We start from the raw sequence: 23,899 nt of genomic DNA, 5'->3' as shown, positions 1-23,899 counted from the left end.
ATTACACCTAACCTGGTTTATTAACCTCTTTGGAAATCAAATCCCAGGCATTATCACGCATGTCCTGCTTTCTATAATCTTCTATTGATTTATTCCATAAACATGGATATTTTCTTACTTCTTCAATAAAATTTTTCGTTGACATTATACTAATAATGTAAACACTGAAGTGGGTACCTACAGCACAGTTCCGCGCGAAAACAGATGTTTTTGTTTATCTGCGCATGCGCCAAGTCAGCGACGTTTTAGAAAAATAGCCAAGAACCAAACACCTGGCGACGTCACCAACATAGCGCACATAGCAAACATAGCGAACACAGTTATGTGTGGCCAGTGGCACCTGAGATACAGCTGGCTATATTGTGATCGCGTAGCGAACATCGCGAACATAGCGAGCATAGCGCTCTGTGTGGCCGTAGCTTAAGGGTGTTTTGAAATCATACTGTATTCCAAAATACTTGATGGTGTGAACAGCAATGAAGATAAGAAAAATTGCGTGTTGAAACCCGTTAAACATGAGATCTGATCTGAAAATGCTTACAATGACTAATGGTGTTGTCTTGGATTTATTGCAATTTACTATATAAGTAATCTATAATCTAATAATTTATAATGTTAAATATGTTGTGCTTTGTACTATCTAATTATTTACTAAATTTTTACTAACTCACATTTCTTGCTTTTCTTTATAATGATTACTATTCTTAGTGTTCTACAGTTATTTTTACTGATAATAAGAAATAAAACCAAACTGTTCAACTCATTACATATTGCTGAATCAATTTTTGGACACATTATATTCCAACTCAGCTCGCCTTTACCACTACGGTACTAAAACAAATTTTATTTAACCTCACATACAGTACCTTCATTGATGTTGATATGCCTTTACCACATACCCCAAGTTATATTAATTACTTTAAATTCATTGTTTCTATAACATTCCTCCAACATTACTCATTAGTCGTAGTCAGACATTACATCTTATAAACTCTTTATTTTCCTTGGCCAACTTCCATTTTGTCATGTATTTTCCCCACATTTTTCTCCCACCAAAAAAATTGGTGATGCACTGTATCAAGATATAGACTTGATCCAACTACGTTGTAGGCCTATCTAATGATACCAAGATAAGTTTATTTGTGCATTACTTGAAGTAGTACCAGCTCTCTAAGCTACATGGTAGAACCAAACACATGAAATTACTGTAAAAAAATTTATAACAGATGAGAGTATCTGTTCAGTACCTGTCTTGTTCAATAATTGAATAATTAAAAAGACACCAGATATGTTTTGTCATTCTGTACATAATGTTGCGGTGTTACTAAAGCTAGCACAGTGCCCACTACATGAGCACACTAATCACTTACACTAAATGAAATTACTTATTTATCTTTATAGCTAACACTAAATTGTTTATGAGGCGGACTGGTCCGTTAGTTTTAATTAAAGTCATAGAGTAATGTTAAGCAATTTCTTCATATACAGGAAATTAAACCTGGAACGAGTTTAATCACCACTGAGTTGCATGGCTCACTATTGGAACCACGTATTTGCCTTTGGTCTCAAGTCGTCCTCGGTGAGTGGTAGGCAGTTTCATGTTGGGCAGAGGATAATTACTTAACATTCCTCTATACATGACCTCACTCGGTGACATTCTTTACTCAATGAGTGCCCACTCACTTGGCATTGGACTTGATTGTAACTCTGACTTCTTGTAAGACAGACATTTGTCCTGCAGAATTGCTTGACCACAACCTTCAATACACTCCGTCAGTGAGGTTGAGCAAGTAGCACAACTCGCCACCCAACTTGGTCACTGTCCACTTACTGTTTCTGGTCTGCTTACTCGAACCTGCGATCCTCGCCACAAATGCCGCTGCTCACTGCCAAACATTGTGGGCCCTTGTCAAAGTCATCCAGGTACTGGCACCACACAGTGCGCTTCTGTAATGCAGTTTAGTCTGGCTGTACTTGGGTGCTCATAGATTGGCCTCTTCTCACCAATTAGGACAGGCCAGTATATATCAGCTGGGGCTCTGTGATGTCACACCTTGCAAAAAATACTGTGAAGTAGCTCTATTTGCTGACTGGGGCAGCTAGTGTTCAGTACTATCGGGTGTGTAATAGTAATGCTGAAAACACACTAAATTGATGAGTGATCGTAACGAACGTATGCTGTGGTACAAGTGTTTTTATTATTCAATACATAATAATTCTTTAAAAAAGTGCACTAGCGGGACTTGCGTTCCTGTGTTTTTTTTACGATACACACTTAAATATTTCTCTCTCTCTGAAATCACTTTTTCTAGCAGTGTTGTCCACTCAAAACTCCTATTTTACTGCTAGAGTATAGGTATGATAGACCTAAGTGCAACTACACTATTGCCGAATTACTATGATTTTACAAGTATATATATAATGCAGTGTACGGTAGTTGTAATAGAAGTCCACTTTTCTTTGGGATACCCATTCAAAGGCACAATCAGACAATTCACCTTACATTTTTTATGCAATCTATTTGCTGGTCACTATACCACAAAACCAATAATACGTAATCATGAATAACTGAAACAATCAATTAATTATAGTGGCCTATCTCACTACCACAGTGTTTCACAACCACCCTTTTATTTTGTTTTGTTTCTCTGTTATTAGTATTATTTTACTGCATTCCTATCACACCTCATATAAATTCATGCTTTCTAATCTGCCAAATGCTGTCCACATCGCTCATACACCATAATCTGACAAATTATTTTGTGTTTTAAACACATCATAATCACTGCATTTCCATACAATATGTGAAAACTACCTTTTGATATTCATACTTTGCCTCGTACCAATATCACAAATGCATCAATCTTCAAACCTCGTTCACCTCTCTTTGAAGTCAAGGCATAATATTATTCTCTTTGTTGTTTACTTCACTACAAAATAAATTACATAACTGATACAGAATAATACACAATACCCAAGCTATGGAATTAAAAAAAAACACTCACGTTCGCATCACTATCCCTATCTGTTTGCTTGTTTGCTTCTTCTAAACTACACAATGGATTTTGATACTTGTTTCACTATCATGAAGGGAATTTCTTCCGGAAGGTTTATGTGTATAAAATATTCATATTTAATGTAAAGATAGTAGAGATCTCAACTGATACATCAAATTGATGTGCTACAGAATTGTAGGCCTTAAAAAGGCCTACAGGAAAGTCCCAGATAGCATGTATCTATCTTCTAAGGATGGCCTGCAGTAACCAGGAATAGATTTCAGTGGTTAGTGCTTTTCACATGGTCAGTAGGTTATATGTAGCCTATTCACATTTTGACTTATAAACAAAATCTGTGTATGTCGTCTCATGATAAAAATGCTGTCAACATTGTTTACAGAGGAATTCTTTAGTTATGGGGAGTACATGTTGGTAGGTATGTAATTTTTGAAAACACCAGGCACTTACGAGAAAATGATACATATATAAGTAATACTTATTAAATCTAAATGGAAGTAATTTATGAAAATCACCACAAAATGGTTAATAAATTGTAATGATAAAGGAGACAAGTTATCTGGAGATCGAGAGTGGGGTAGGTACACTTGCCTGTGGTCAGCCCTTCATCTTGTTTCTTAATAATTTATTAAAGATATGGGCCCAACGAAAAGAGAAATTGCTGCAGGTAGGCAGGTGCAGATTTGTGATAACTCATATTTAATATACTGTCCATTAAAATTCCTGTTTTGAATTCCTTTTCCTTCTTAAGTGATTGAATTTTGTCGGGAGTTTTAGTTACCACAATTTTAACATATTTCATCATTATTTACTTGTTTTTGTGTATTTAATCCTACAGATTATCATTTATTCACAGCCTTTCACAACTTGACAGTTTTTCAGGATCCAGTCTAACATAAATATTTTAAGGTTCAGTTTTACTTGTAAAGTTGGGTATTTGCATTTTCATGTTATAAGTTTCATTTGAGAATTTGAGAATAATACAGTTCATGGGTTGTTAGGTGACAAGGTGGGGGGGGGGGATGCTACCCCGTATGTATAAAAAATGAATAAAATAAGAATCAAAACCCTGTAGTTATAGAAAATTACTAAAAAAAAACTAATATTCAAAAATTTTTGGTAAATAATTTATTTTTCTTTTTGTTATTTTTTGCTCTTGTATGACCTCATGGACCCTCGGTGGAATTCCATAAAATTCCCTCTCTTCAGTCGGAGTCCGGACAAATCCCCCGCCTACTTTTTTTCTGTTTTGAGCTGGATACATCCTTGACATAGTTAACTGTAAACTTATATATATTTTTTAAATTGTTTTACCAGATAGCCTATATATAATTTGAATGTTATAATGACATTTTAAAAATTTTTCTTTATTAAAATCTACTGGAATTAACCCATAGTTGTATAACTATTTACTATAAAACTATTTACATCTAAAAAAAACTACTTAACATATCACCGTGCACAGCAAGAAACCAACAAATTAAAAATCTGAGATGTAAAAATAAACTTGTGTGTACTTGCCTAAAAAATTCAAAAATTTCATTTAAGGTTCTGCACATTTTGATTGTCTATCCGACATGTTTTTAAAATTCTGATTTAATATTTTTAGGTTAGGCAATTATTTTTTTTATTGCAAATCTGTGTTAACTCTGCTTCCCAGCACGCAAGCAGAGTGAGAGCAGAGGGCACACCTGGGTGCCTGCAGTATTTTATCCCTTGTTTCTCCCAGTTTGGTAAGAAAAACAATGTAGGTAAATGGGTGTGTTCTGAAGAATGGTGTATGTTTGGGATAATAATAATGCCAAAATCCAGTTGGAACATTTAAAAAAATCTTTTTGCTAGATTATGAAACAAGATCTCCAACACAAGCGATAAGCACATTTTCACTTTTTCTTTATTTTTCATAAAATATCTTTCTAACTTCAAATATAAATCCAGTAACTCCTCAATTAATTATAGAGTATGTTAGTCATGGCCTGTGAGATTCACTTGTGAAAGCAAACCATCAGCTGCTAGCATCCTCTCTGATTCACTTCAGACAACTGTTTAGCACATAACATCTTTAATATTCAGCAACCTAGTGCGATAGCACAGTAGTAACAAAAAAATTCAGAAAACCTAAAAACTAAAAAAATTATTTGTAAATGTTTCATTAGAATACATTTTTTCTTCAGTTTTTTTCTTGATCATTAAGTGTTTTCAATAAATAATACCCCACTGAAAACTTTTGTTGTTGTTTATTGCTATCTTTTTTTGTGTTGTAAAAATATAATAGTGTAATAATATGTGTGTTGGTAGATAATTCATGAGACAATTTATTTTTAGTTTTAAAATAAAATAACACTAACTGTATGTTTTAGGTTTTGAGAAACCATCGGCCATTCAGCAAAGGTCTATAAAGCCAATTGTGAAGGGTAGAGATGTGATTGCACAGGCACAGTCTGGCACAGGAAAAACTGCCACATTCTCCATCGCTATTCTTCAGTCCCTGGACACGACAGTGCGCGAGAGCCAAGTTCTTTGTCTGTCCCCAACGCGAGAACTTGCAGTGCAGATACAGAAGGTTGGTGTTATTTTAAGTATTTATGGAAGTCTTGAAGATAGTTAAAAGTCTTGTATCCAGCAGTTTGCCTGAATTTTTAGCAAGCTAGAAGCCTGCTGGCATAGTCGGGTAGAGAAAAGCTAAGAAAAATCTTTGCAGATGAATTATATGGCATATACTTTCATTTACCTCAGTCATGGCTTTGCAATCCAGCCAACGTAAATCATAAATCACTTATTATTATGTACTGCAATTCCATGTGTTGTGAAATGAGTATATAGGCCTACTCAAAAATAAATTTTTTTGGGTGGTATCTGGTATGGGGAACAAAACATATAGTGTTGGTTTTTAATAACATAACTACATCCTAGTTGAGACTTTGTTATTGTCCTTTATGATTATACTGTAATTATAGCAAAGAATTCTCAAACCTATCACTGAATTTTTTTACTGTTTTTGTTCTCTCTGCAAAACCAGTGTCAATGCCAATATGAAGTATGTCTTATAAGGTTTTGTCCCTTTCCAATGGAGTTTTTAAGACCATTTGAGAGACTTGATAGAAATTCTTCTCTCATGGACTTCATAAAAGAATCGTTCCATATTTGGTTGTGGAGTGCCCCACATTCACCCACGTTTCATCTAAACAATTATGTCGCCATAATACTATGTTGTTCCTAACAATCATCACATTCTTCTCGTTACACCTAAAATATCTTAAAAATATGTAAAATCATGTACGGTAAATAAAAATTGGCACACCATAAACCTTTACAGCGTAGGAGTTACATTTTTAAAATAAAACTGACTTTACACTTAATAGTCAACTACACAAAATTGTAACAGGTTCCGTCCACAGGATGTGCACATATATTCATGTTTAACCACTTCCCAGCCTCTTTGTATTTATTTTTTGTGCACTTTTTGAAACACTTGTGGACTTATCTGTTAATTTGGCTGTATCATTCGCCTGCCGGGCAAATGGGATATTTGTTGGCAAGTGTTTCAAAATGTGTAAGGCTTTTCTTAAAGCTTTCTGCTTTGTTCTTAACTCTTGGTCCGGCCTGCGCCTTGCCACCACAAGTAGGCATTCACGCGCCCACACTATTGCAGTATCGGGCACAGATTGGCAAGTTCCACGAGTTCGTTGGTGCCAGGCACTGATTAGGCCTACTATCTTAAACTATACTGCTGCGTCAGTTTGCTTCGTTGGCTGTTGTGTGAAGTAATTGAGTTCACATTGAAGTTAAGTTGCATTTTATCTTGACTACCATGGCTAGAAACCAATGAATATAGACATGTTTTTGATTAAACTATGTGTTATTTTTTAATGATATAGTTAGTTGGTCTTACAAACGGGTGCTAATCTCTCCAGAATATTTGTTTGTGTTGTATTATGATGAACTGTGGTCATGTTACTTGTGAATTGTGATTGCATTACACAAATTCAACAAAACCAGTGCAAATCTATTTTGAAAAACAAACATTCCCTGACCGCATATCTGTGTTTACTTACTTATTTTTAATACTGATTGTTTTTTTTTCTCTTACTGAAACAAATTCCTACTACTAGTCAGTAAATTTAATCTTTTTTTTTTTTTTCGTAAGGACTGTCGAGGTAAGTTGCCCAAACATAAACTGACGTAATGGTAGAAACCACCTTCCATAAGTGACTGTCTAAGGCCAGTTTAAAATGTGTTTGTAAAATATTGTTTAAATAATTGAATTTGCTTACAGTGTACACCAAATATTTTCATTCAAGATACAAATCCTGAATTAAATATAATTTATCAGTTCATATATGTGTCTAATGTTGTTTGAAGTCTTAGGGACTACTTAATGTAATTAATTTAGCTAGTGTACTTGGCATGAACAAAATGTAGATTGGTGAGGGAAATCTTTCAATTTTCTATATTACACTGAATTAACCCTTTATTTGATATCTTCAATGGTTGTCATAGATAGTGTGTGTGTGTGCGCGCAGGTGATTCTCGCCCTTGGAGACTTCATGAATGTGCAGTGCCATGCTTGTATTGGTGGCACAAATCTTGGGGAAGACATTAGAAAATTGGACTATGGCCAGCATGTTGTGTCGGGTACACCAGGGAGAGTGTTTGGTATGTTTTAACATTCATCACACTTATTTTGTGGAGGTCATTATGAGCAGATTGTAGTTGAAAAACAAGACTCTTTAACCTCAAATTTGTTATTTCAATATTTAATGTTTTTTTCTTCTGCCATGCTGATATCCTTACTATGTATTTGCATTGTTTGTGACTTCTGTAAGTTTTTAATGGTTTATTTTTTATTGTTCACTGTTACTTTTATAGTAGCATTTGTTTCTTTTATAATGAAATTGAATGCTCCCAAAATTTAACATAATTAAATTTGATACACCATTTCTTGTGCTTAAGAGATTTATTTGCATTTTATATTAGTTAAGAAAGTAAATAAAATACCTTCTGTGGTATTTTTCCTAATAATTTTCTATCTATGTGACTTACAATTATTGTTCAATTTTTAATTTTAAAATTATTTGGATCCAATTTTTGAAATTTAGCATTATGCATAGTTGGGACTCTTCAAGGATCAGACATTGCTGTAGTTTATTGCTATGACCAAGGTAGAACACTACTTATTTTTGGAATATTTTTGTTCGCTGAGTGTTTGTATGAATGCTTTTACTGTGCCGAGTGTGTGCCAGATGGCCTTACAATGATACCGGTAATAAATAATTTAGTAGTTGATGTTCCAATGTATTATTTTATTGTATTTGTGTCTAAAATTAGCTATGCCTGGTATAGAGTTCTTTCAAATTTACTGTGCCATCTCGGATGTTTAAATATAAGCTGTAGCTTGCAGTACATTTTTTGTTATTTCATATTTTTGGACATGTAAACCACAGAACATTGCTGTAGACACTTGCGGAAGCTAACATTAATGGGCTGATTCCTATTGTAACTATGACCTGCATAAAAATAAGTAATTTCTCTTTGGTGATAAATGCTAGAATTCATTATATATACCTGGTTAAAACACATTAATTAAATTAGAACTAGTGATGGGATTTTCGATACTTCGATACCTTCGATACTTGACGATATCGCAATGTATCTAGTATCGAAACTGTAAGTTCGGTACATTTTTTCGATACCGGAATGCTTGTTAATTTGTATTGAATTAAGTTTTGAGTCGCCATCGTACAAAATACAACTACAGTAGAACCTCGATGATACGTTCCCGTTTCATACATTTTCCAGTGTCATACGCCGATTAATTTTGGTCCCGCCCAAAGTACTATATTTACAATAGTTTACTTTCTTCGGAACATACACTTATAATATCATTAATTTCCCGTTTCATATATTTTTACAATGCGTAAAAGTCCTAAAATTCACAAATTTTTTGTTGTATTTCTCCTGAACTACATTTTAATGCTTTTATTTTGAAAAACGTTCATTGTTTACCTTTGAAATCGTAAGAAAATAACTTTATCGCACCATAGATATGGATAGTATAAGGAAGACTGCACTTCGCTAGTAGCATCTATGGCCAGCACCAAGCGAGACTAGTGGCGCAAACTAGCAATGATTATGAAAATGGTCACGCGCTTTACCAAGGCACGGATCTCATATTTTGTGAATTCATTAATCTTTGAACTGAATCTACCCGTTTGTTATTGGTTTCTTACGATCGGATTGTTTTGTATTTTACGTTTCTCAAGTTAAAATTTTATAGAAAATTGTTCTGTTGCATAAAGTTGTTTGTAAAATGAAACAAACAAGCAAAAATTTCTGATTTTCTTTTTACAATAGCCTAATTTTTTTTTATTTCTAATTTAGGCTTGGTGACATTTCCCCCCCTCCAAGAAAGGACTTCATAACATTTTGTAAGGCCACTGTTTCTCATGTCAGCTTTACTTGATTATGGACTGTATTTTACATTTCTGATGGTTTTATTATATGTATATAGAATGATGAATTCATATCTTTCATTAATATAATGCAATTATTTACACATTATGTATTTAAGTTAAATCTGACATTGTGCTGGTATGCTAGATTGAAAAAATTTTTTATTATTGCCATTCCCTTTTCATACACTAAGTTACGTTTTTCGTACGTAACACTTCTGACATTGAATTCACAGGAAATTTAAAAAAAAAAAAAATTATAGAAATATTGAGCACTTAAAATTCACATTAATTGACTCCACTCGCAATCCGTCGCAATAGTAACAATAACACGCCTAGTAATAACAGTCAACATCATAGAGTAAGTACGTGTCTCGTCTCTCGTGTATGGTTAAGTACCAGAGATTTGTATCGATATTATGAATGTATTCAATTGCCGCTGTCGTATAGTGACGTAAATTGGCGCCACCAGCGCGAACTATCATTGTTTGCTGCAATTTTATTTAAGAGAGCGCTATCTTTATTTACATTTGTTCGTGGTAAAAAAAAGTGTACTGGAAAATAAAGGGCTATCTCTCTTGAAGATAGTTTGTATTTCGCTTCTATTTTTTATATTGATTTTTATACTCAAGTATTTAAAGTTGTTTGCAGTTAGTATTTTTGTAATAAAGATGGAATTTATATAGTTTAAAACTAATTTATGTTATTTGTAATAATTGTTACTTAATGGGAAAATATTTTTCCCTGGAGTATCGAAAGTGTGGTATCGTCCCACCTCTAATTAGAACTATTATTTTTCATTTGTCATGTCAGTAATTAGGATAAATTATTTGAAATAAAAAGTGAAGCAAAAAAATTACAAATCCAAGATGACTGGTTTTTATGATTAAGCTTCAGAATGTTTGTATATTTCATTTTCATGTTAGGGTTATTTTTAATTAATATAAAAAATTTTGATGGAATTATTTTATAGAGGTGGGAGTTTTGATTATTTAATACTAGTGATGGGTCAATTCCTGTTTTTTCCCGGTTCTCGGTTCGGTACCGGTTCTTGAAAATCTGTTCTCGGTCCTCATTCCTCAGTTCTGACTTAAACAATAAAATAAATATTATTCACACAATATTTATGAGGTGTTTTAAGTAATAAACTATTTATTGTTTTGGCTACCAAAAAAAACACTAAAAAGGTTGTATCCAGTCTTACATCTTCAACAATTTACTGTTTATAACACTGAAAATAATAATTTGTTTCTATTGTTCTGTCCACAATGTTATTATTGTATGCTTGAAAAAGAAATGCATTGGCATAATGTTTCAGTCTTTAAAGAGGCAAATTAAAAGGTTTAGTATAGTTTTCAAGCTACAGTAAACACACCAACCTATTACAAATGTAATATGTATAAATAAAAAACAAATTCGAAATAATATAGAGAACATTTAATAAAACTAAAATTTATTATATTAATCTAGTAATTACCTCAAGAAATCTACATACGCCCTCCTTTAAAACACAGGAATAAAAAGAAAATATTACAATAATGGAAATAAATACAATGATTGTGAACTTATCAAAGAATTAAAATAATAAATTGTCCATCTAAATTATTGCCTACATTGAATTCAATTTGTTCGCACAGTCAACAGTAAATTACTGCCACACTTCTGATGCTATTTCTTACACAATTTGCTGTAATTAGCCAGAATAATTATACTTTACAAGTGTCAACAAGCATTTCGTTTGACCAGTCACTAGTAAAATACATCTACACATCCATACACCACTTTACTATATATATAAAAAAACTTTAACACAGTATTTTTATGTGTCCGCGAGATCTTCGTCAACACTATTAAAACTAAAAACAAAGACGTGCCACTTTCAAAACAATCCCGTTTGCCTAAAAGAGAAAGTTACTAGCCATTTCTCTAGATGGCTGCAGATGCAGTGAACTTATACTCCAAAGCACTGCACAAAAAGCATAACATTTTAGAATGCCGAAAATTATTACGGAAAATTTAAAATCAATCATTAATTCTATTAAACAAATATTCTGTGGAATTTGCACTTTTAATTGTTCTTTATACACCAGTCACCCATGCTTACGTGTCAACGAATCAATAACTGCCTATTTTAAAAACAAATTGAAACAAACATGGCGTCTTCTATTCTCACATCTCTGCTGAGGCACATAATAGAGTTGCACACATCTATGAACTACATCTATGGCACCTTCAACTGTTATGTTTTGATTGTAAAACATACTTTGTTTACAGATGTGACGAGAATATTAAATTTTTCACGTGTAATTTATTTTATAGTTAGAGATGAATATCATTCCACAGAAGTCCAAAAAAATAATTCATATGTGAATTGGACGTGAGTCGAGCCATTTCATGCTGCAGTTAAGTTGTAGTGAAGAACTGTTTTCGTAAAGGGTTTTGCTATACTGCTGGTACCGGTACCGGCACCGACATTTTAGCTGCGGTTTTTGGTGCCAGTTAAAATGCTGAGAACCGTAGGAACCAAGAACAGGTACCGACCCATCCCTATTTAATACCCATTGGTACTACATATGTTGAATCAGTAGTATTTAGTATCAATCTATAGCTCCAATACTTTGGTTATTGTGGAAAAATCAAAATGTGTTTCTTTGCTTACACCAGTTAGTAAGGAAGTCTGTAGTTTTTTACCAGCTACTGTTGAGTCTGAAAAGGTCTTAAGTACAGCTGGACTTGTCGACAAGAAATACAAGTATTCTTCATCTTGAAAGTGTTTGCATTCTGGTTTTTCTGAACAAATTTTTTTTTGTAAACATGCTAGTGTTAGTGGCGATTTTTTTTTTACTTTATGAATAACTGACAAAATCATGTAAATACATAATGAATAATAAGGCATTTTTAAAACTTTTCTTGCAGACATGATTCGACGGAGAGTATTGAGGACTCGATCCATTAAGATGTTGGTACTTGATGAAGCAGACGAAATGCTGAACAAGGGATTTAAAGAACAGATATACGATGTTTATCGGTATCTACCACCTGCCACTCAGGTTAGAGTGTTTTCATTAACTGTACAGAAATGGTTTTTTTTTTCCTGTCTGTTGATTTGACAGGTATAAATTGCCAGGAAAAAAAACAAGGTAAATTAAATGCTTTTTATGTTAATATGGAGGCTATTTTTCTATAAATTTCATTTTATATTCTGTGTTGTGTGTGTTTGTTGTTGAAACAGTTTTTTTTTTTTTGTACAATTCATTTAATTGTTTGAATTATTTTTATGTCACAGAACTGGCATTCGTCTTTCCTTTTCTGTGGTACCTACATATTATTATTTTATGAAGAAAAAAAAGAGCTTACATTTTAGTATTGTGATTGCACTTTCATCAGCCCTGTCTTTGTTATAAGCTTACTCAGTAAAAAGTTTGGAAATTATCTTTAATCACTCAGTGTAGATATACCATTTAGTTATTACTACCTCTGATCTATTCTTATGGTTCTCAATTTCTGTGGACATTTTTATCATCATGAAACATAATTTATGGCAGATACAATTTTTTCAAAAAATAATATATATATATATTAACTACCATGTGCTAGCAGGTTATGTAATTTTCCTCTTAAAAATTTTTTTTTACTTCATTTTGAGTCAGACAGCTGTGGTATTGTAGATTTAGCCATCTTAGTTATTTCATTGTTAATTAGAATGTTGTGAACATAGTTTTACAATTTATGTAAAGATTGAACCACATTTACAGTGTAAACTCTATATAACACCACAACGGACTGAGCATTTTTCAGCGTTATAGTGTGTGGTCGTTAAATGGAGAGAAATAAAAGATACATATAATTTTACTATTCTATAATAATATGTAGAGAGCCCGAAAAATGGTGAAGCGCGAAATTCACGTAATAACGCGAAAATTTGATACTTTAAACGAATTTTGCGACTTTCCTTTGATTTTGACATAGTCGCGAAATTCACGAATTTTCGCGTGAAATTCACGCTTTTTCGCACAAAATAATGTCCTTATGTCGTAAGTTCTATTTATTTACACCATCATAAACATAGGCGTGAAATAAACATAGACTGATTGACTAGTACCGTGATATTATCTTCGTTTTGACACGTTACTGAAATCCACGTATTTTTATTACTCTGTTTACAATAGACTTGTGTAGTTCGCGAACGAACTAGTTCGGAAGAGCGCTCCCACAGACGAACTACGCCAACTAGTTCCCAGATCCCTCGCTCCACAGTTCATTAGTTCGTTCTTTTTACGATCTCCTTCTTTTAGTTCTTTGCACATGATCTGGCTCTTATCAAAAGTCGTCACTCGTTCTCCCTTTCGGGTATTAATTACGGCTTTGTCGCTGGTCTTCTTGGCTGGCTATCGTTATCTGCTCTGGTCGGATAGCTGAAATTTCAGACGTCTAATGGATACTGACTTTACAAAAATGTTGACTCTTGATTGCTGCAAATGTTTACTGCAATGAAACATTTTCAGATGATAGCTTTATACTTGTGTCCGAGCACTGTAACTTCGCGGTGGGGAAACCGTGGTGTATACTGAGAACAAGTCAGACATAATTACATTAGGTAGTTATATCAGTGTTTACAAAATGATTTCAATATTCATAAAATAATTTTGACAGCTGATGACAACTTTAATATTAAAATTTTGACTTATATAAAACCATTGTTTAATAAAATTATTTTTGACGTGACGTCTAATAAATCAATGAACGCAGGCTGCATGCACGAAAAAGTGTCCCGTTACGCTGTGTCCCGTTACACTCATTGTACGCCTGCTCCGCATCTATCTCTCTTCCACTCGATTGGAACAACCATCGATTTGACTTTTTCGAGCCACATTAAACTTGAAACACTCCCATTCGTTTCCTACTTTTCCTATCATTGTCCTATCCTTAACAGAATAACACAGATTGGAAGAAGTTAAATAGCAAACATGTATAAAAGTTATAGTTAAAATAATATCTTTGTTAAAGTAATAAACATATTTTAATTAATGAGTGCAAATAAAAGTAAATTTACCAATTAAATTGTAGATTTCATTTCACTCCTTCTTTGTATAAATACAAAATAGTGATAATTCAATAACAATGATTAAATTTTATTCATAAAAGTATGCTATCATTTCATCAATGTTTTGTTATGACGTCACGTTAAACTTTCGCCCGTAAACCGACTTTACAGACAAACAATTTTTTGTTGATTATTTCTAAAACTTAAAAAAAATTAAAATTTGTATTTTTATAGGCATAAAACGGTATTTTATTCACTAAAATAAACACATTCCATAAATAATATTTCTTAAACTAGCTAATAAATAAATTATTTTAGAAATTAAAATTTTTCGATTATAGTGTATGTTAATTGTTGTTGAACTTGCTAAATTTAGTGAATTATATATAGGTCCTAATGAACATACACATTCTTAAGCAATATTAGGATACAATCTTACTTAAGAGTTTTTATTAGTTTTTCTATGTCTAATTGTAAGGTAACAAATTAGAAGAGTAGTGGGTCTTTTTTCTTAATAATTTACGTAATTTTGTAGCCTGTACATAATAACGCATTTTTTGTTAATTATTTCTTAAAAAAATATATAATTTGTATATTTATAAAACGGTATTTTATTCACTAAAATAAACACATTTCATAAATAATATTTCTTAAACTAGCTATAAAATAAATCCTTTTATAAATTAATATTTTTCGATTATAGTGTATGTTAAGTGAAGAATAAAAACAGAACTGTTATATACGCCATTTTACCCAATTATGTAAATTATTGTTTTATTTACTCATTTGATGTATAATAACCCAAAAATGGATAATAATCTAGGTGTTCACAACACTGATCATTATAAAAAAAATAACTATTATAACATACAAAGAAGATCGCCTGCAGTAGCGGTAGCAAAGCGAACGAACTATCTGTGACCTGTCTTCTTTGAATTCGAGATGGGAGCGGACGAACTAAAAGAGCGACCTAGTTCGCCAAGGAGCTGCGAACTAAAAGGAGCGCTCCCGGTCGCGAACTATTATGCGCAAGTCTAGTTTACAAGCAGTAAATATTGCCATCGCAAATGAAAACAAAATGTAAAAATTGTCAACAATCGATATGTGCGCACTACCAACATAACAAATTGACTCCACAGTTTTCTTGTTTTGAATAATGGTCGTTTCTGCCGCAAGGCGCACTGGTGTCAATTTTTCTAACCTAATTTAATCGCATCGAGCTAAGATGGCAGTCATTTTTGCGTGCACATTTCTATGAGTGTTTACAACTACCGTCCACATTTTGTAAGTTTTGTGATACAATTGAATTTGTGGCTAAGGTGCCGAAAACTTCGACAATGTTTGATCGCGAAAGAGAGATAATATCGGATGATTTTATATTTTTGATCAGCGGGACAAAATTATGATGTGCAAGTTCTGCAACGTGCGGGTTGATTGTACACGCAAAGACACGTGCAAAAATCATGTGGCAATTTACACACACAAAACAAAACAAAAAAGACAATTATTTTGTCAAGCATTCTACCGTGTCTAAACAAATCTCGATAGGCGACAGCGTGAATAAAGCAAACAAGCTTGAAAGTGCAGAAAACAAGAATTTTTTTTCTGATTTTGTTAATATGATGCTGTAAGTTAACATTCCTTTGGAAAAAGCTGATCATCCAGCTATGAGGGAATGGTGTAACACCCATGTTGAAGGTTAGCCTTATTTATTTAGAAATGTTTTCCCCCTCTAATAAAAGTTCATAAGCATATGTAGGCCTACAATATTATCGATTAACTTACCTTTACTTCAAATAAATATGCAAGTACCTCAGATTAACAAACACATAAATAGGATGGATTGCATTGAGAAATGGTGAGCACACCACAATATATTTTTGACTGATTGATTGATGGTTTGACTCTGTAATCCAGCAGTACCTAATCTAGAAAAGGTTAGGTTAGGTTTGGCTAAGAATTGTTTTGAATAAATTAGCCCATTAATATTTTTCAGCGATAACCTTATAAATGCTACCTATTTATAAGTATATTATAAGTTATGTATACATTTTAGGTGCAGGGGATTTGCCATCATCAGCCAACACTCTTAGAGAAACTTATGTCCCAAAAATTGGCCAGGCAAATAAGGAAGCAGTAAGGCTATGAGGTTTTTTTACACCGCCAATGGCATAATTTTTTCACAATTTTTTGGAGTCTCTACTAATTGCCTATTTTTACACCGATTTTTTGCACAGCTTGCTAATTTTTACACCGGTTTTTTGCACCGCTTTTGTCATTTTTTTACACCGAAATGAGCCAGTTTTATTTACCATTTTCTGGGGTCCCTAATAATATGTATTTACTAATATAGTACACATTTTACACACAAACATTATGTAATATTCATACAAATAACAACACTTATTGCATATAGTTTGTTATCTTTGTCTGATGTTTTTCTGCTCCAATATTTTAATTGTATTTTCTTATGTATTTTACTGATATCTTGATACTGCCGGATAAAACTTTTTCGTCATTACACAAAGATTTTCGTTTACTCGCCATGTTTACATTTCGAAAGTCGTGTAAGCAACTGTGAAAATGATAACGTGTAACAACTTGACAAAAGTCTAGTGACCGAGGTAAACATGTGCAAGTTCATCATACAAAAACAAAAGACACAATTGCTTAGAATCTCCGGTATGTTAGTCGAATTAAACACTTGCTAGATAAAACAGCAAACAAAAGAACGTACGCAGAAGCAAGTTCTTATCAACTTCGGCAACTTAGAAAGTACTGCCAAATGATTTATAATGCCGTATTGTTGTCGTTAAATAGAGTGAGCGTGACGCTATATAGAGTGTATTATTGTATAGAAAACAAGGTAAACTGACCAAAGGCAAGCAATTTCAAAGCTTTAAGGAGTTTGTCGTTAAATTGAGTGATGTTATAAATAGTTCACACTGTATACCCTTTTTTGGCTTTACTAAAAAGGGTGGTCAGCCTTGAGATCAGGATGATTTTTTGAACTTAGGTACTATAATTACATTACAATGTCTGTAGTTTGAATTGTCAACTGAGTAATGGTGCTGCATTAGTATAACATTAACAAAAATGTGAGGATACCTGGGTTCAAAGCAGAGTCTAGTCAGCTTGATTTATTACTACCATAGTTAATTGAAATAACTCCAAGGAAATACCGTAAATCATGGCTGATTTCTTCTAACATTCCCATGACTAATTTTTTACCTCCAAGTAAGTAAGCAAGCAAGACTAAGTAACTACTATTTAAAAAATCACAGTTTCAAACTTTGTTAATATGCAGACAATTAATTACTTGGTAATGCACATGTACATTAGCTAACAACACACAACCAATTTTATGTAATGCTAATGCATTTTTTGATTTATTTGGTAAAAATTAGAAAAGATTTACTATTATTTTTCACTGAAAATAAACTGTTCTAGGCTGGGAAAAAAAACTGTTAAGCCAGATAATATTAAGTAATGTTGTTATTGGTTTAACATTTTTCATTGTTGTCACTGTTTTCGGTCTTAATTTCTAGATGCACCAAAGTTTTAATAGATTACATGATATTTCAATGATCTAAGCTATAAACATTTTTTTTTTTTTTTACCTTTCTAAGCAAGTATTAATGTCTCTGTTAAATACTTCTAAGTTTTTATGTACGTAATACCTATATACTGTAGTTTGTTGCACTTCAAGATCATTGCTGCTATTAATTTAACTAATATGTCTGGCTAGTGTTTTTTATGTTCTGGGTAGCTTACTGTGATAAAGATTTAACATTTTTTAAACTTTGGTCACTGTTACCTGACATCCAAAAACAATGAATACTATTGTATCACTGTGCATGTCAGCACGTGATATACCCAACACATACTATGTGCCTGAGCATTTTTTTCTAACTGACCCTAATCGGTTCAAGCCGTTCAATAAAAGTTTATTGGACTATGGTTTTGTGTGTGATTTCAATGAGCGAAATTTGTTTCTGAATGTTATTGTGTAATAATGTTACTTAAAAACATAAAAGTCTGTTGAAAGATTTTTCTACCATAGCAAAATATTTATACTAGCAAAGAGTATTTTACACTTTTCACTTAAAACAAAAATATGTACTGGAAGCCAAAAATGTCACAGCATTCTATACTCATTCAAAATATTTCTGGACGTATGGTATGGCATAATGCCAGTAGAATTTACTTATTTGCAAATATTTAGTTATTATATACAATCCATCAATGAATGGCACTATATTATTTAAATAAGCAAATTTTTGCAGTACAGATCTGAGAACTATACAAAATCATGACATGTTTTCAAAACAGATGCCAACGTTTGGTTTTATGTACATCAAAAGCTTTTCCATTTTTGGGTATTCTTTTTTCGCACATGTGAATTCAATTATTTATGTACAGGCCTCTCAATTTACTAACACACACAAGCAAAGGGGGATATATTTCTTGTATACGATCTTCGTACGACAATCAATAACAATAACCAATGAACAGATTTATCAAGTGTATATTTTAACATTTAGTTTCAGATAAGAGTGAACAAAGTTTAGTTGTGTTGAGGCAGTGTTTGCAAAGGTTGTAATGTGTATTGATTACCAAGTGTAGCAGTATAAGTCCATATATTTATTATAGTTTTTATTTTAATTTTAGGTGGTTCTGATATCTGCTACACTTCCGCACGAGATTTTAGAAATGACCAGCAAATTCATGACAGATCCTATTAGGATCCTGGTCAAACGGTAGGTTTTCTTTTGTAATAAAATGTCTACAATAAACCATTATTATTGCACATTTCAGGTTTTTCTACGAGTTAATTGTTCTAAGGTTTCTGTTTGCTCTAATGACCATAATGTGCGTGCTTTCTTTATTTACAGTGATGAGTTGACTCTAGAAGGTATTAAGCAGTTCTTTGTGGCAGTGGAGCGTGAAGAATGGAAATTTGACACATTGTGTGACCTATATGACACACTTACTATCACGCAGGCAGTTATCTTCTGTAACACAAAGCGGAAAGTAAGTACATGCTGGATACTGAATAATTGTGTCATTGAATACAAGGCAGTGTTTCAATTTGAGATGGTTGAGAAGCGAGACGAAGAAGAGCGGTGATGTGATTCAGTGATGGGGTAAACCGTATGACCCCCTAGAGAAAACCACCAGCTGACTGTAATGGCAGACAAGGTTCCCATTTGTGAAAAACTCTGTGGAGTCGAACCCAGATTGCTCTTCTAACCACTCAACCTGCGTGGTCTCGTATTTTGTTGGCGTGTAGGGATGAAATTCATATTCAAAAGTAATGTTAGTAATTTTTGAGTGTGTTGTAAATGCAACATGATTGATATTTGTAGGTGGATTGGCTGACAGAGAAAATGAGAGAAGCAAACTTCACAGTCAGCTCCATGCACGGAGACATGCCACAGAAGGAGCGTGATACAATCATGAAGGAGTTTAGGTCAGGCCAGAGGTATGGTAAAAATCAAACTTTCCACATGTTCTGCACATAACTAACTCAGTAAACAAATAGTCTGAGTAGTCACAATGGTGCCGTCAGTACCACCAACAACTCAAAAGTTTATTTTGTTATACACTCCATTTCCCACATATTTTACAATGTTTATACACAACATTGACCCTTTCTCTAGAAAGCTAGTGAGGCAACTTAATGAAAACTCTCCTGGTAAACCAAATGCAGTACCGTGAGTTCTCATTTTGTGCTTTCTTGTATGGCCTACACATGAATTACAAAACAATGGAAAGTAGAATAATTTAATTATTGAAATACAATTGGGATGCAACTCAAATGTTATTTTGTTGGTGTGGTGAACCTTTTTGTAATAAAATATGAAATATTCAATTGGGAACATTCTTGATTCAGATGTTTGCAGTATCAGTGTGAGTGATACTACGTAAAATAATAACTTTCCAGTTTGATTGAGAGCAGTGGGTGATGACAGTCTGTTTGCTATGTTTTAAAGCCACGTAGAGGAGTTGATATTGCATGGCGTTAAAGAAAATCTTGTAATTTTAAATTAATTTTTTTATTTGCCTCTAGCCGAGTGTTAATAACGACGGATGTGTGGGCACGTGGAATAGATGTGCAGCAAGTGTCCCTGGTCATCAATTACGATCTACCAAACAACCGAGAGTTGTACATACACAGGTAATGTAGTAGTTTTTGTTAACTTTTGTTGTAATCAAAGCATTTTTCTCACATTTATTTTTAGCTAAGTGCATCATTTTAGTCTGTACAAGTACTGAAAACTGAAAATGCAATATTTGAACTTAACTAAGTGCAGAATAATATGTGAAAGCGTGTGAAGGAGTGAGAAAGTACAGAAACATTCGCGTAAGATTTTTTCTGACCTAAATTTAGAATTATATAACACAAAAATTTTTCCATACCATTAACCTTAACATCTGTCTTTCAATACATTTTGGGGTTATTTTATATCTCATTTAATGAGCACCAAATAAACTATAACTATAAAGAAAAATTCATTTCTAATCAAAAATTCTTGCCTAATACTTGCCCAGATGTATCCTAACCATCATGACAGCACATGTTGTAGTCAAAGAACCACAACACAACAGCGCCATATTTTATTCCCCAAACGATGATCTTCAATGTAAAATGATTTTCTGTGGTTAATTTGTGTAAATTTATGCACACAATGAAAAACTCACCATTGGCGGCACTTTATAAACTCAAAACAAATAACATGGCGTAAAAGCATTGATAACCAATATCTAAAACATGAACCATTCTCTGCATTTAAACACACACATAATGAAAGCTATCTCTTAAAAAAGTAGCAGAAAATATTGTGCGACTTACTGAAATCATAAAGTATTTTTGATGTTTTAAACTTTAAAGGAAACAATCATTTGGGGTGTGTGTTTGTTTCATTAAGCATTGGTAGCTGGAAAAATAATCTACGATAATTGACTGTAATGGTTAACAAGGGCACCCTTTTACTGCATCAATTAAAAAGAAGTGAACATGATAGTTGCAACTGTGTATAAATTAAGTCATGATTGATCCACCAGATGTGACTGAATAACAAAACAAACCTAAGTAAAATTTTCAGTATATATATGTGTTTTTATATTGCTGAACTTAACTACAGTTTACTTGGCTGTCTTTAATAACTAAAATGAAAGAATAATTAGGTTTTAAAATGTAAATTTGAGCTCTTTGCATCAATATTTTGCATCTAAAACTGTTACGAAAATAATTGACATTTTACATAGAATGGATTTTGCATTATTTTGTGGTTCACTTAAATTTCCTGTCACAATAAAAATACTGTAAGTAATTCCATGTAAAATTGCAGAACATCACTAGTACCGTATTTACCCTATTGCAAGTCGACTCGAATGCAAGACGAGGTCAACTTTTTAACCTTTATAAACCAGAAAATAGTATATAACAAGCTATAAATAAACATTTTACCGCCACCGTCGCACGTTTGCTTCGGATATGCCAAAACGTCTTGATGCAGCACTGTTGTTTTCTTCTGCATATTTTACCACAATGAGCTTAAAATTTGAATAGTGATATGTTCGAGAGCCTATCTTTATAAAAGAACTTGATGTTCCTCGCCTTTCAACACTATCCATTTTATTTTAGCTTCCAGCAATTTACCGCATTTGTTTATTAACGAAAATAAACAATTTCGTTTACATAGAATAACATTGTTAAAACATATACAACACTTTGGGTTACTAAAATTGTTGCAGCGCTCGCAACATAGTGGAGATATCATGTACTACAAAATTCAGTATGAGAAATGACCTGGTTTACCAACTCCCAAGTCTAGGTTTCACGTCTTCTTTCGTGCATACTTTATCTATGGCGTGAACGCAAATAAACAAAGCATGGCAACTAGTACCGTAGATGTTTTTTATAATCTTTTTGCGTACAAATTAGCTTTAAATTGTACTGTATTTTTCATTAAATGATTATAATGTTAATAGTTATTTATTGCCTGTACCCATAAAAGTAATTTCACATTGTATTAGCCTAAAAATGTGGGACAAACTACCATCAAAAATAAAGATTTTCAAATGCAAGACGAATGTGAAATGTTTTACCGTTACCTGGAGAAAAAATAGTCGTCTTGCATTCAGGTAAATACGGTATTTAACCTATGAAAATCACACGTTTATTTACTTACCCTTTTAAAAAAAATTCCTGTTAAGATACACTTTTTGTTGAAGTAAATTAGCAGCTCCTTATAACAAAAATATGCAGACAATGAGGGATGAAATCGTGGAGCATAACTGAGGTGGAAGGGGGGATGGACTGACAGGAAACCCTTTTTCTCATGGCAACGTTCACCTTTCCCTCTTGCTGAAAACACAGGTTCGACTCCACTGGGAATAGAACCCAGCTGTGTGATGGGAATCATTCAACGAACCAACATTGTGACAGTTTCATTGACTTTGACGTGTTTGTGACAAATTTTGAGTTACAAATTTACACCCACGCATTACCCGGGACTCAAGAACCCCTTGCACCGAAAGCCGGCATGCATCCGACTGTGCTATCGAGGTTGGCATAACTCGACCACTCTGGTTCCTCTATCCCAAATATTAATAGATAGGGCTGTTTAGACAGAACATTTCTAGTCTTATGAATAAGATACACTAGTAATCTACTTATTAGGCAAGTGTTACAAGTTTATTCTAGGCCAGAAAAAAAAAGTCACCATTATTAATTTTCATTTTTGAAATCTATTCTGGCTTTTCACCATAACAGTTACTTAAGCATTAGAAAGTGTAAAATGGGTCTGAAGAAGGGGCAGTACTTTGATTTATTTCCAACAATTGTTTTTAAATAGTGTGTGGTGTGTTGATTTATTTATTTATTCATTCCTTCCTTCCTTCCAGGATTGGTCGATCAGGACGGTTTGGTAGAAAAGGTGTCGCTATCAACTTTGTGAAGAGTGATGACATCAGGATTCTCAGAGACATTGAGCAGTATTACTCTACTCAAATTGATGAAATGCCCATGAATGGTAATTTTAACATTTTTAATTACCTCTTAATATGTTATAAAAATACATAGCTAAATTTATTTTCTGTGAAAGTAGTTTTTATTTCATTTATTTCAGTAAAAAATATATTTAATATTTCTAGTGTTTTTTTTTTGTGTAAAATTGCTTTTCTGATTGTATTTTTCTCTGTTTGACAGTTGCTGATTTGATATGAAGGCTGAAGCATCACCACAATGGTGTTAATGTCTTAATAATTATGCCCTACAGGATTTGTGGCTTTTATTCCAACACAATTACTATTTAATAAAGTTATATACTTTTCATTTTGTACAGTTTAGTATGACATAAAGCGAAAAATATGTTTTATAA

At 32.9% G+C, this 23,899-nt stretch overlaps 1 protein-coding gene across 1 annotated transcript in view; it reads left to right on the top strand.

Annotated features, from left to right (window-relative positions):
- The window catches only part of LOC134530747 (eukaryotic initiation factor 4A-III), a 25,243-nt gene extending 1,344 nt beyond the window's left edge, over window positions 1–23,899 (top strand). Inside the window, exons 2-10 of the mRNA XM_063365873.1 lie at window positions 5,375–5,577; window positions 7,538–7,670; window positions 12,383–12,516; window positions 19,182–19,270; window positions 19,406–19,544; window positions 19,880–19,995; window positions 20,584–20,691; window positions 23,424–23,551; window positions 23,728–23,899. Of these exons, the coding sequence (XP_063221943.1) occupies window positions 5,375–5,577; window positions 7,538–7,670; window positions 12,383–12,516; window positions 19,182–19,270; window positions 19,406–19,544; window positions 19,880–19,995; window positions 20,584–20,691; window positions 23,424–23,551; window positions 23,728–23,744 (1,067 nt within the window). The 3' untranslated portion in view covers window positions 23,745–23,899. The remainder of the gene's footprint in view (window positions 1–5,374; window positions 5,578–7,537; window positions 7,671–12,382; window positions 12,517–19,181; window positions 19,271–19,405; window positions 19,545–19,879; window positions 19,996–20,583; window positions 20,692–23,423; window positions 23,552–23,727) is intronic.

The sequence above is a fragment of the Bacillus rossius genome, chromosome 3 (genome assembly GCF_032445375.1).
Source record: "Bacillus rossius redtenbacheri isolate Brsri chromosome 3, Brsri_v3, whole genome shotgun sequence".
Taxonomy (NCBI): Eukaryota; Metazoa; Arthropoda; class Insecta; order Phasmatodea; family Bacillidae; genus Bacillus; species Bacillus rossius.
The sequence above is the reverse complement of the archived record's forward strand: the minus strand, read 5'-3'. Positions and strand labels throughout refer to the sequence as shown.